Source organism: Bison bison, unplaced genomic scaffold, assembly GCF_000754665.1.
Source record: "Bison bison bison isolate TAMUID 2011002044 unplaced genomic scaffold, Bison_UMD1.0 scf7180017864050, whole genome shotgun sequence".
Taxonomy (NCBI): Eukaryota; Metazoa; Chordata; class Mammalia; order Artiodactyla; family Bovidae; genus Bison; species Bison bison.
This window is the reverse complement of record NW_011494622.1, coordinates 2,762,330-2,774,171: the sequence shown is the minus strand read 5'-3', so window position 1 is coordinate 2,774,171 and position 11,842 is coordinate 2,762,330. Positions and strand designations below refer to the sequence as shown.

Below are 11,842 nucleotides of genomic sequence, written 5' to 3'. Positions count from 1 at the left end.
GCGCTGCTGCTCGCGCGCCCAGGCCCGGGCGAGTGCGCGCTGCCGCGCCTGCTCCAGGATGCGCGCCTTCTCCTCGTCCAGGGTCATGCCGTAGCGCACGTGCAGCGCCAGCGCGCCGAACTGCATCTCCACGTCGGCGAACCTGCGAGTCCTGCCGTTGACCACGGTGGTGGACTGTGACACGGTCACGTTGATGCCATTCTCTAGCGCCTTGCGGCCGCTGGTCAACCGCAGAGTGCCCAGGTCGCTCTCCGGCGTGCTGGTCTTGATGAAGTAGTGCGTGTCCTTGCCCTCGATGGTGAAGTGCAGGTTCTCCAGGTAGAAGGCGTTGTTGAGCACGGCCGCCACCTTGATGCAGTCCTCGTTGGCGATGTTCAGCACGTTGGTCTGCACGCGGCCCTGGCTCACGGCCAGCATGACGCCCTTGCCAATCAGTGACTTGACCGTGGCGAACCACAGCCACGACGGCGTGCCGCTGCCTTTGCGCCTGCTCACCTGCACCTCGGCCATCTTCCCCAGGGACAGGAAGGCCTTGGCCTGCCTCGCCACTTGCTGCTGGACTCCAAAAATGGGCTGCAGAGAGAAACAGACCCGCAGGATGGGTTAGAGAACAGTCGGGCTCTTCTGGCCCCAGGGAGCCAGGCTTCCGGGCGGTGCTCTGGTTCTGGGCAGAAATGAAACACGGGGGAGTGGGGTGGGGGCGGGGGTTTGCTGATTAAAACCTCAGTAATTTCTTTAGAAATGAAAAGGCTAAAAAACCCTGGGGGGAGGAATGCACTCAAGACCTGCTCCCCTCAAGTTGATCCCAATATGTTTTGAAAGGTAAAAAGAGGTAACTCCCATCATGTATTGTATGTGTCAAGAGCTTTATAGTTTCTAATGTGGGTGATGCTGGGAGGGATGGGGGGCAGGAGGAGAAGGGGACGACAGAGGATGAGATGGCTGAATGGCATCACTGACTGGATGGACGTGAGTCTGAGTGAACTCCGGGAGTTGGTGATGGACAGGGAGGCCTGGCGTGCTGTGATTCATGGGGTCGCAAAGAGTCGGACACGACTGAGCGACTGAACTGAAGTGAACTGAACTGAATGTGGGTGAAATGGGGCTTCCTTGGTGGCTCGATGGTAAGGAATTCGCATGCAATGCAGGATTTGCAGGAGACTTGGGTTCAGTGTCAGACTTTATTTTTTGGGCTCCAAAATCACTGCAGATGGTGATTGCAGCCATGAAATTAAAAGACGCTTACTCCTTGGAAGGAAAGTTATGACCAACCTAGATAGCATATTCAAAAGCAGAGACATTACTTTGCCAACAAAGGTCCGTCTAGTCAAGGCTATGGTTTTTCCAGTAGTCATGTATGGATGTGAGAGTTGGGCTGTGAAGAAAGCTGAGCACCAAAGAATTGATGCTTTTGAAGTGTGGTGTTGGAGAAGACTCTTGAGAGTCCCTTGGCCTGCAAGGAGATCCAACCAGTCCATTCTGAAGGAGATCAGTCCTGGGTGTTCTTTGGAAGGAATGATGCTAAAGCTGAAACTCCAGTCCTTTGGCCACCTCATGCGAAGAGTTGACTCATTGGAAAAGACTCTGATGCTGGGAGGGATTGGGGGCAGGAGGAAGGGGATGACAGAGGATGAGATGGCTGGATGGCATCACCGACTTGATGGATGTGAGTTTGAGTGAACTCCGGGAGTTGGTGATGGACAGGGAGGCCTGGCGTGCTGCGATTCATGGGTTTGCAAAGAGTCGGACACGACTGAGCGACTGAACTGAAATGGGTTCAGATCCGTGTGCCAGGAAGATCCCCTGAAGGAGGGCATGGCAACCCACTCCAGTGTTCTTGCCTGGAGGATCCCATGGACAGAGGAACCTGGTGGGCTACAGTCCAAAAGGTCGCAAAGCAGCCTATAAGACTGAAGAGACTTAGTCCGCACACATGAAGGTAGGCGAAATATTCAGGTTTTTGCCTTTTCTCTTTCCGTTTCTAGATACCCTTTTCCCAGGCTCACCCCATTTGGGGAACCACCTTACCAGATGGGCCATCTCAACAGCTTTCTCCATGGGAGGCTGGTGATAAAGCGCCAAAATGCAAAGGAAGGTTGGAAAGCCTGGGGGTGCTCCAGTTGGATCACCCAGTCCCACTTTAAGCTAAAGTCCCACTTTAAAGCACATGCCTTTAATTTACTTAACAGGCGTGTGCTTTAATTTAGGTAAACTCTGTACTGTATCCTGGTGAACAGAGCTTTCAGCTGAATTTGACTGTAAAACTGACGGACTGAAATGGGCCAGGATGAGCGCACAGTGGGGACAGCTGTCAACGAGTGTTTATCGCTTTAGGAAAACATTTATTTTTCGCAGACTGAGGGACAGTGGGCCTTCTGCATTCACAAGGGTTTTTAATTGGGAGCATCTTAACTCAGGCATCTCTTAGACTACCAGATGTTCGTCTGGCCAGCATTTTCCCCAATTGGAAGCATGTGTTCCGTTTGCAGCGGTGAAAGACACATTTGTTTTTCCGTTCTCCAGGCATCCTTGATGTCTTTGCTGGCGATTCCCTAAGCTGTCCTTATGGTTCACTTCTCATGACAGAGAACCGGAACTGTATGGAAAAGGCTGCCTAGGAAAAAAGTTGGCAAGTCCACTTGTACAGTATGACTTAAGTGTTTTCAGACATGTTGGAAAGTCATCTGCAATTATTACGTGCTCAGAGGCATTAGCAAACTTAGGGATGTCTTCATGGCACTTGATCAGTGCAGGTATATTTGCAATTAGAAATGTTAAAATGGCTCCCAGATCCCGGAAACTGAATGGGTTTTGCCTTTTAAATGTGAAGGCGACATCTGAGAAAGGAATTGCTTTTAAGTATGAAACATGTGCCAGAAAGCAGAGGTATTGGCATTGTGTGTGTGTGTGTTTTAGCCAGGCTTGCCTTTTCTTTTTGAGTTCATTGAGATTATAGGAAATTGCTCAAGGGGGGAAATTAATCTTCCTAAGAAACACTGTGCTCTCTTCTTATCATTATGGGGTAAGCCAGTTTCTTGATCTTTAATTATTTTTGCTTTAAGCTAGAAATTCTGATATTTTGTTGTTGCGTTCCTTTCTGATCTCTGAATGGTGGGAATTAAAAAGTGTCATTTTGTGAAATGGCAGCTTTGATTTCGCAATTTTCCATTCTTTCTCCTTTTATTTCTCAGAATGGTTCCAGGCCTCCTGGTCTGTTAGTTTCAGGAAAATTCCATAAGCACCTAGTGGTAGGTGGAGCTTTACCAGAGGCCATTTTATTTTTAATCTTTTTCCCTTGAAAACATGGCTACATTTTAAAGAAGTGGAACTTTGTGGCACTGTTTGTGAGCTGCTAATTTGTAACATGAATTCCCTGCCCTCCTGTTTATTGTATCTTTGCCTTAAGGTCCCAAATCTTATAAATGTGCATTCCTGGGGTTCTCTGTAGAAACCCTGCACTCAACAATGAGCTTTTATATTTTATTGCTGTTTGATAATGTCTTTCTGTTTTTATTAGCATCACTAAAAGCAGACTGAAGCCTGTTTCACAGGCCCCTGGTCTGCTGAACAGAAATGCAAGAGAAGTGGTGCTTTCTTTCCTGAGTCAAAAAAAAAAAAAAAAAAAAAAAGGCCTTTGGTACCCAGGGAGTCTGATTAAACAGGGGACTGTAAGGCACAAGCAAGCCCTTCGTCACCTTTCACAGTTTTGCTTTTTGTCTCTTACCGGTACATCATCCCACTGCTGACTCTTCACGAGTTCATAAGAAGGCTCCGTTAAATCAAATTTGGGGACAGGGAATCCAGGAATAGCATTGTGCAGATGGAAGCCAAAGGTCACCAGCCAGCTGTTAACATCTAGGAAAAGAAGGTCCAAAATGAAAGACTTCCGAGTTCACTTTGTGCTTTCCGACACTGACAGCCTTACCTGAAAACCCCACCTTCACAAACGATAACCTGAGAAAGAGCTCCTGTTTGCCTCTGCCCTACAATTAAAAATACTATTTTCAGACACGGTAAAAATAACTTCAGTAGCAGGAGGAAGTGAGGCAAGGGCTACAGACAGTGTGGATAATAGAGACTCACTTAGACAGATGGGTACCCAGTCCCACCTGGGAACTTGCAACCCGTGCTGGTAATAGTGTTTAAAAAAAAAGTTGAATAACAATGCCTAGCAGCGTGAAAGAGATGTGGTTGTTGAACACAAATGACATGTGTAGTTAGTGAAGGCTGGCCTTAACTAGAAGTCCTGTGTTATTAGCTTTCCAAAGTGGCTGCCCAAGGATATGCAAGTTTCCACCACCCATTTTCTATTAATAAAAACCCCACATCGAGTGTATGAAAATCAACAGTCAACTCTTAATCAAAGACGGATGCCAAAAGCTGGCCTAGCCAGCCAGGGGCACGAAGTTCTGATTCCCATCAGTTCCGACTTCAAAGGCTCACTGCGCACAGGTGGAGACAAACTTTTGAGGGAGAGAAGCTGGAAACCTTTAAGATGGTATTTTAAAATATTGCCATGTGACTCCAAAAGCCATTACACTGAGAATAAAGCTTTTATTCTATTTTGGAGGTTATACTGTTACAGAACTACTCAGCAGGCTTGCAGCTTTATGAGTACAGTTGGGTGTAGATTATTTTATATATTAAGCACATTGCTGGAAAATTTGAAATTGCATTTCACCTAATATATTTTATGCTGTTCCATCTCTTTTTTGATGTTTTGCAAAAAATGCTGCTGTGGCATTCCCTGGCGTCCATGTTGCTAGGAGAGGATGAATTCAGGAGCGGTGGGTTGCCAGCCTCTCGGGCAGCCACTGTCAACACCTCTTAAATAAGAAGTGGGGGACTGCTTATCAGAATGATGGAGGCCACTTGCTCTCCGATTCCTTCTCCAGGGCACCAACTCACACCTGTCAGGCTGGCAGGTCCCTTTCTGCAGGCATCACATAGGCTCTAAACTTAGTGGTATGCTCCCTCTTTTTTTTTTTTTTAATTAAAGAAAATATTGATTTGGCCAAGTCGGGTCCTAGTTGTGGCCCTCAAGATCCTTCACTGTGGCCTGAGCTGTCTAGTTATGGCAAGAGCACTTAATTGTGCCATGGCATGTGGGATCCTGGTTCCCCAACCAGGGAGCGAACCAGAGTCGCCTGCACTGCGAGGCAAATTCTAAACTGCTGAACCACTAGGGAAGTCCCATCCCTATTTTAAATGGAGGGCTGGTGGTGGTGGTGGAGGAGAGAGAAAAACCCCAAGTTCACTGCATAGGAGAGAAGTGATATATATGTGTGTGCGCGTGCATGCACATGCATAAGATTGGGGGGCATGGTTTATGTTTTAGAGAAAATTTTTGAACGGGGGCAGAGGTACTCCTACTATGAACGATGTCAGTGAAGCAGTGAAAAATCAGAGGCTCTTAACATGTTGAAGATTACTGCCCAGATACTGGGACATGAATGCAGATGTGTCCTGGGGAACCCTGAAGGAGAATGCCCATTTGGGTGTTGCTGAGTCAGGATGCTGACAGCAGGGACTTGGAGCGGGTTCGTGTGGGAGAGAGCTAGGCGAAGCTGGAGAGAGTCTGCGGAAGCGGGAAGCAGATGTAAAATGAACAGGGGCAGTATTTTGAGAGCTGTACTGAGAACTGAGAAGACAGAACATCCTGGCATGCTTCAAATATTGAACAAGGAGAGAGACAGCCAGACGGAGCATCTAACACAAGGCAAAACAAAACAGAAAACCCCAAACCAAACACAGAAAAAGAAAACAGGGAATAACCTTCCTCTAGGAAGCATAAACAAGGGGGTTAATTATGGCAGTGTAACTCAGGAACAAAGTGGAAACAGAAGGGCTCAGCGTCCCTGGGGCCGAGGATGAGTGGAGATCTCTGCTCGCTAAAGGGAAGCCCCACGGACTGTGGGTGGGAGTGTAAACTTGTGCGGCCACCAAGGAAAGCAGGATGGAGGCTCCTCACAAAGTTAAGAACAGAATTCCCATGTGATCCAGCAGTCTCTCTTCTGGCTAGTTATCCCCCAAATGCAAAAACACTAATTTGAAAAGATATATGCAACCCTGTGTTCACTGCAGCATTCTTACAATAGTCAAGGAAACGCCCTAAGTGCTTATCCATAGATGAATGGATAAGGAAGAATCGGTGTATGTCTATACACACATACACACACAATGGAATGTTAGTTGCAAAAAATAAAATCTTGCCATTTGTAACAACATGGATGGATCTTGAGGATATTATGCAAAGTGAAGTCAGTCAGGTGGAGAAAGACCAATGCTGTATGATTTCACTTGTATAACAGTTTTTTTTGGCTGCACCACGTGGTGTGTGGGATCTTAGTTTCCCGACCAGGGATTGAACCCTGGGCCCCCAGCAGCGAAAGTGTCGAGTCTTCACCATTGGACCCCCAGGGTATTTCCCTAACTCCTCGGAAACAAATGATCAAACCAAGCATGCAGTAGAGACCAGAGTAGTAGTGGCCACCTGGGGGAAGGAGGTGGGGGGGAGGGACAAAGTGGATTAAGGGCATCAGCTCTCTGGGGACAGATGTTGACTAAATTTTGGATGGTACACTGTAGTGTATACAGAAGTAGAAACATAATGTTGTACACATGAAACATACAATGTTATCAAGCAGTGTTACCTCAATAAAGAGTAATGAAGGTTATTACAGAGAACTACAGTTTTGCTTGGGCTTCCCTGGTGGCTCAGATGGTAAAGAATCTTCCTGCAATACAAGAGACCTGGGTTCAATCCCTGGGTAGGGCAGATTCCCTGGAGAAGGGAATGGCTACCCACTCCAGTATTCTTGCCTGGAGAATCCCATGGACAGAGGACCCTGGTGGGCTACGGTCCATGGCAGTCCAAAGAGTCGGGCACCACTGAGTGACTAACACTTTCACTTTTTTCCCACTGCTACTTAAAGCAGAATTGCATGTTATTGTATTTTATACCACAAAGTAGGATTGCTGTCCCCATTTTATTGTTACGGAAACAGACTCATAAAGTCATGTGACTTGTCTATAAAGCCACATGACCTGTTGTTGGAGAGGCATTCAGATTGGAACCCCGATTTGCGGGCTTCAAGTTCATGTTTTCTGCAACCCTCCGTGTCCCTTCCCTTCAAATGGCATGCCTAGATTCCATGTCATTTCAGAAAACCTGTGGTCTTGGGCGCTGGCCGGCAGAACAGGCAGTAACAAACTATGCCTAGTGTCCCTCTGTTGATTTCTCCTTGGTTTCATTGAAAACATTAGACATTTGATTTTTTTTTAAAAGACATTTGATTTTGCAGAAGGAAGGCATCAAGTTAAACCCCCAGCAGTTATTTTATGGATTCAATGATTAACTCAGTACTTGGAAAGGAAAAACAATTCTGCTTACCTGTGATGTAGTCTTTCACATCATGGATTTTGCTTGCTGGGTTGTTATTCCTAAACATATACAGGTTAAAGGGAGCTGGGTCCTTCCCAATTCTTTTCCAGATTTCTATGTCAGGTGTTGTCCACCGTCCTGCCAAAATGTCATAATCCCTTTCTCCAAAATGGATTAATTTTGTGAGTGGGTCATACAAGCCACCGTGAAATCCAATTACCAGCTGGAAGTCAATATTGGAGTCAAAATAGATCTCACCATAGGCGGTGTACTGAATCTGCTTGAGCATAAGCCCGTTGCTACTGAAAACAGCCAGTGGTGTCCCTGTGTTGTCCGACGCGATGTAGAATTCATCCCCACTGCTGATTTCCATGGCAAAGAGATGTCCTTGGAGATCGTAATAGAGGGAGGTGATCTCCGAACTCGAGTGGTTGTAGACGTGAGTAATTCTGGTGGGGTAAGTGAGGTCCGCATAGAAAAACTGCAGGTGCTGTCCCAGACTGGTCTTGCTGGACACGCGCCTCCCCAGGCCATCGTAACGATAGATCACTGTCCAGCCGCTGCCTTTACTGTAGACTCGGGTCAGAAGCCCCTTGGAGCTGTACTCGAAGATCTCGGTGCCTCTCTGGCGCAGGAAACCATCTTCATCCAACCGGTACTGAACGTCACCCAGCCGGGTGATCCTGTCTCGCAGGTCGTAGCGGAGCGGGGTCAGCCGCGCGCTGCTACTCGGATTCAGTAAATGGAGATTCCCATTCAGGTCGTAGTTGTAACGCCACATGATTTTTTCATTCAGGTAGACCGTCTGGAGCTGTCCGTCGACGTCATACTCATAAGCGTACTTGGTGGTGTTGGCGAAGGGCCCTATTTTAATCTCTCTTTTGGTCACCCGACCCATGTTGTCATACTGAATTGTAATCCAGTACATGAGCGACCTGAATATCTCATACTGAATCTCCTTGATGCGGCCGTGGGCATCAAAGTGCTTCGTGTAAGTCATGACAGCTGTGGAAATGATCTGGTTAATATCGTAATAGATGACGCCAAATTTTCCAAACTGCTCCACTTTGCCCGAAATGTCATCGAACTGATAGAGGTCAATGGGCAGGGGAGTCTCATTGATGACACCCTGCATGCTGGTCACCCGAAAACTGTTGTCATAGCTGTAGTCGAATCTCGCGTTCACCATCCCATCTTCGCTGAAGCGGAAGATCTGCCTGTCAATCAGGGGGCCGATCTGCCTGTATCTAATGGTGCAAATGAAGCCATCGCTCTGGAGGTTTACCGTTTTGAGGACTCCCGCCGTCTCATCGTAGGTGAAACTGACCCGTGTGCTGTCGTATAAGATCTCCGAGAGCCTGGTCTGCCTTCGATACTTGAATAAGACCCTCCTGCTAGTCCCCAGGAAAGCCGTCTGCAGAAGCAGCCCCTCCTCATTGTAGTCGGTGATGACCGAGGCGTTGCTCTCCGGGGGGTTGTATATGTTGCGGTAGTAGCCGATGGAGCGGATGGTCTGCATGGTGTGGCGAGCCACGCTGGGCATGGTGATGGCAGAGAGCTGGTCCCACATATCATATTCAAAGATGTACTGCCGCTGGCTATGGAGCAGAAGCACCATGGACTGTAAAGAGGGAGCATGCCATTAGCCGATATTTGCGAATGGGGTTAGGACGGGGGGAGTAAAAGTAGATGTAGTGACCACAAAGACGCAAAAATAGTCCGCCTGAGAAAATGATTTTCGTTTTAATTGAGTTCTCCTTGACCTTCCCTGTCCTTAACGATTTCCTGCCTAATTTGCCTGGATGCTTAATTGCCAGCGGTTTCTCACTGAGTGCCTCAACTCTCATAATGGGTTACTTGTCAGGATCAGACTTTTTTTTTTGTATCACAGGCATTCACAGCCAAGCAGCAGGTCATCAATGGATCTGGATAAGTCATAATACAAGCATGAACAAAGCTGCTTCAAAGACAATATTTCATGGGGAAAACAGCATATGGGAAGTACAGTCCTGTCCATAATTAGCAATTATTTAGTAAGGTGGCTTTTCCCCAAACATTTCATGGAGGAGCCACTCAAATCATGCTTGAATTTCCAGTGCACTTGGAGGATGAGCAAAGCATTCAAAATATTTATTTTATAAAGAAGAGACATAAAATTAGCCCCTAAAGGGATTGTGTGTACATACAGCATCATCAGCAACACTGCTTGGTTAATCGCTTGGTGAATAAGAGCTGTCAATGCTCTTATTAGGAATATGGATCCAGAGATGGTTTTTTGTTTGCAAATTCTTTACATGACATCTGAAATGACAATGAAATCTTTTCATAAGAACCAAATCTGACTTGTCCCTTAGGTGCAGTAAGGATGGTTTCTGGGCTATACACTGCTTGGGTGCTAAATTATGAGGTGAATAAATATATGACTCAAAGTAAGCTTGGCTTATTCTTCAAGTGATTTCAGAATGACAAAAGACAGTTTATTAGGCCAAGGGAGAGAAGGTCAACCTGGAGGCTGGTTTGGTAGCTCTGCAGTGGTACAGAATGAGGGCAGCTCTTTCCTCTGGGAGGCTCCCTCTAAACCCTGTTAGACCAAATGGAGTGATGGCCGAACTGGGTGGATGGTCAGATTAGGAGCTGACCCCCCCTCTCTCCCTCCCACACTGGGATGTACTCTTTGCTTTTGACATAAAAGTGCATAACCCCTTGTCTAGGCTCACTGCTTCTATCGTCCACTGTTTTTCAAATGCAGTTTGTCTGACTCAGGCTTCTGCAGGATCTCCTCCATAGGCACATCTAGGGGCAATTTTTGTGTGCAGGTTGTGTAACCAGTGTCTTGAGACTTGTTGCTAATGGTCTGTGTTCTTCCAAGGAAGGCCTGGACCATTGCTGAATTCACAGGACCCTGCTTGCAGTCACTTAGAATCAGGTATGGAGAAGGCAGTGGCACCCCACTCCAGTACTCTTGCCTGGAAAATCCCATGGATGGAGGAGCCTGGTAGGCTGCAGTTCATGGGGTCGCTAAGAGTCGGACACGACTGAGTGACTTCACTTTCCCTTTTCACTTTCATGCATTGGAGAAGGAAAAGGCAACTCACTCCAGTGTTCTTGCCTGGAGAATCCCAGGGACAGGGGAGCCTGGTGGGCTGCTGTCTATGGGGTCGCACAGAGTTGGACATGACTGAAGCAACTTAGCAGAATCATGTAGGTAGTAAAATATTGCTTGCTTTGCCATGAATACACGTTGGCTTAGGGTGCCTGTCCTAGTGAGGAAATGGAAATACTTTGGGTGGGTTTTAGGGATTTGGGAGAGATGCTGAGAATGTGCTTGTTGGCTTTTCTGACCCGTTGATACATGAAGGTGATTTCTGTTACGGCTGGGTCATTTTGACAGCGGCTCTTATTGGTGGTATGCCCCTTGGCTCCCTTTAAAGACTTTTCAGTCACATTACACTCACTACTTTCAATGTTGGGGGTCTGGGAATTTATTTTATTAATTTATTTTTGGCCAAGAGATCTTAGTTCCCTGACCAGGTCTTTAGGAAGAGGAGTCCGTGTACAGTCCATCTAGAATTATCTGAGCTGACTTACATGCACGAGGCTGGTCCAGAGCACCTCTGGGGGAGAGCAAGATGGGGTGTGTGAGGGGGACAGCGATGCAGACGTGAGTGTGTGGAGGACAGAGGTCACTCCAAACAGTCGAGGAAGGGCAGACTGAGCTCACGAGCGGCACTTGTGCCTCAGCGGCCCTGTGGCTGCTGGCAGAGAGGATCGTTGGGAGCGATGGGAGGCACTGAACTCAAAACCAAGGTGAACCTTCATCTCAAAGGGGAATGAAACGCCTCATGAAGATGCTCTCTGCAGGATTCTGGCTCTTTCAGAAAGGAATTACAAGGAGGTGGTCCTCCCCGTTCCTCTTGGTTTCATTCCCTTTTAACCCTGGTCACTACCTGAAACCTGGCGCCCTGCACAATCTTTTTTGGTAGCATGTTATCTGTCTTAAGCATGGGTTCCCTTTCAGTGCAGACGAAAGGAGAGAGGGCCCAGAGGCCCGGAAATGGGGCTTGCTTAAAAAACGGCTTCTTTTGGTTACTGATGCGTAAATAGGCTCTATGGGCTTTTTACCGTTATGTCGAAGCTCTGCCAGGAACGACACACACCTGACAGCTTTAACTGTGCGAACGTGTAAGGCGCTGTCTGAAATGAAAAAGCTCGCGCTGAGATGATTTACAAATGACTTACAAGCTCAGGGTCTAATGTGTGAATGTTGTCGACGGATGAGCTTGGCAGGTGGGCGGTGGTGGTGGTTGTTTCCAGCATAAGTCATGTAAAAGGGTCTCAGAGAGCCGAACTTCACTAAGGAGAAGCACCGGGGCTGATGTGCAGGTTCCTCCGCGCTCTATGGCCCTGACTTACATATGGATGCTCGGAATAGTAAATGGAACTGAGTCAAGTCCTGGT

General features: G+C 47.3%; 1 protein-coding gene across 1 annotated transcript in view; it reads right to left on the bottom strand.

The window, feature by feature from the left end:
• The window catches only part of TENM3 (teneurin transmembrane protein 3), a 588,433-nt gene that overhangs the window by 468 nt on the left and 576,123 nt on the right, over positions 1-11,842 (bottom strand). The window contains exons 26-28 of the mRNA XM_010835814.1: positions 7,394-9,005; positions 3,725-3,855; positions 3-573 (exon numbers count right to left, since the gene is read on the bottom strand). Of these exons, the coding sequence (XP_010834116.1) occupies positions 3-573; positions 3,725-3,855; positions 7,394-9,005 (2,314 nt within the window). The remainder of the gene's footprint in view (positions 1-2; positions 574-3,724; positions 3,856-7,393; positions 9,006-11,842) is intronic.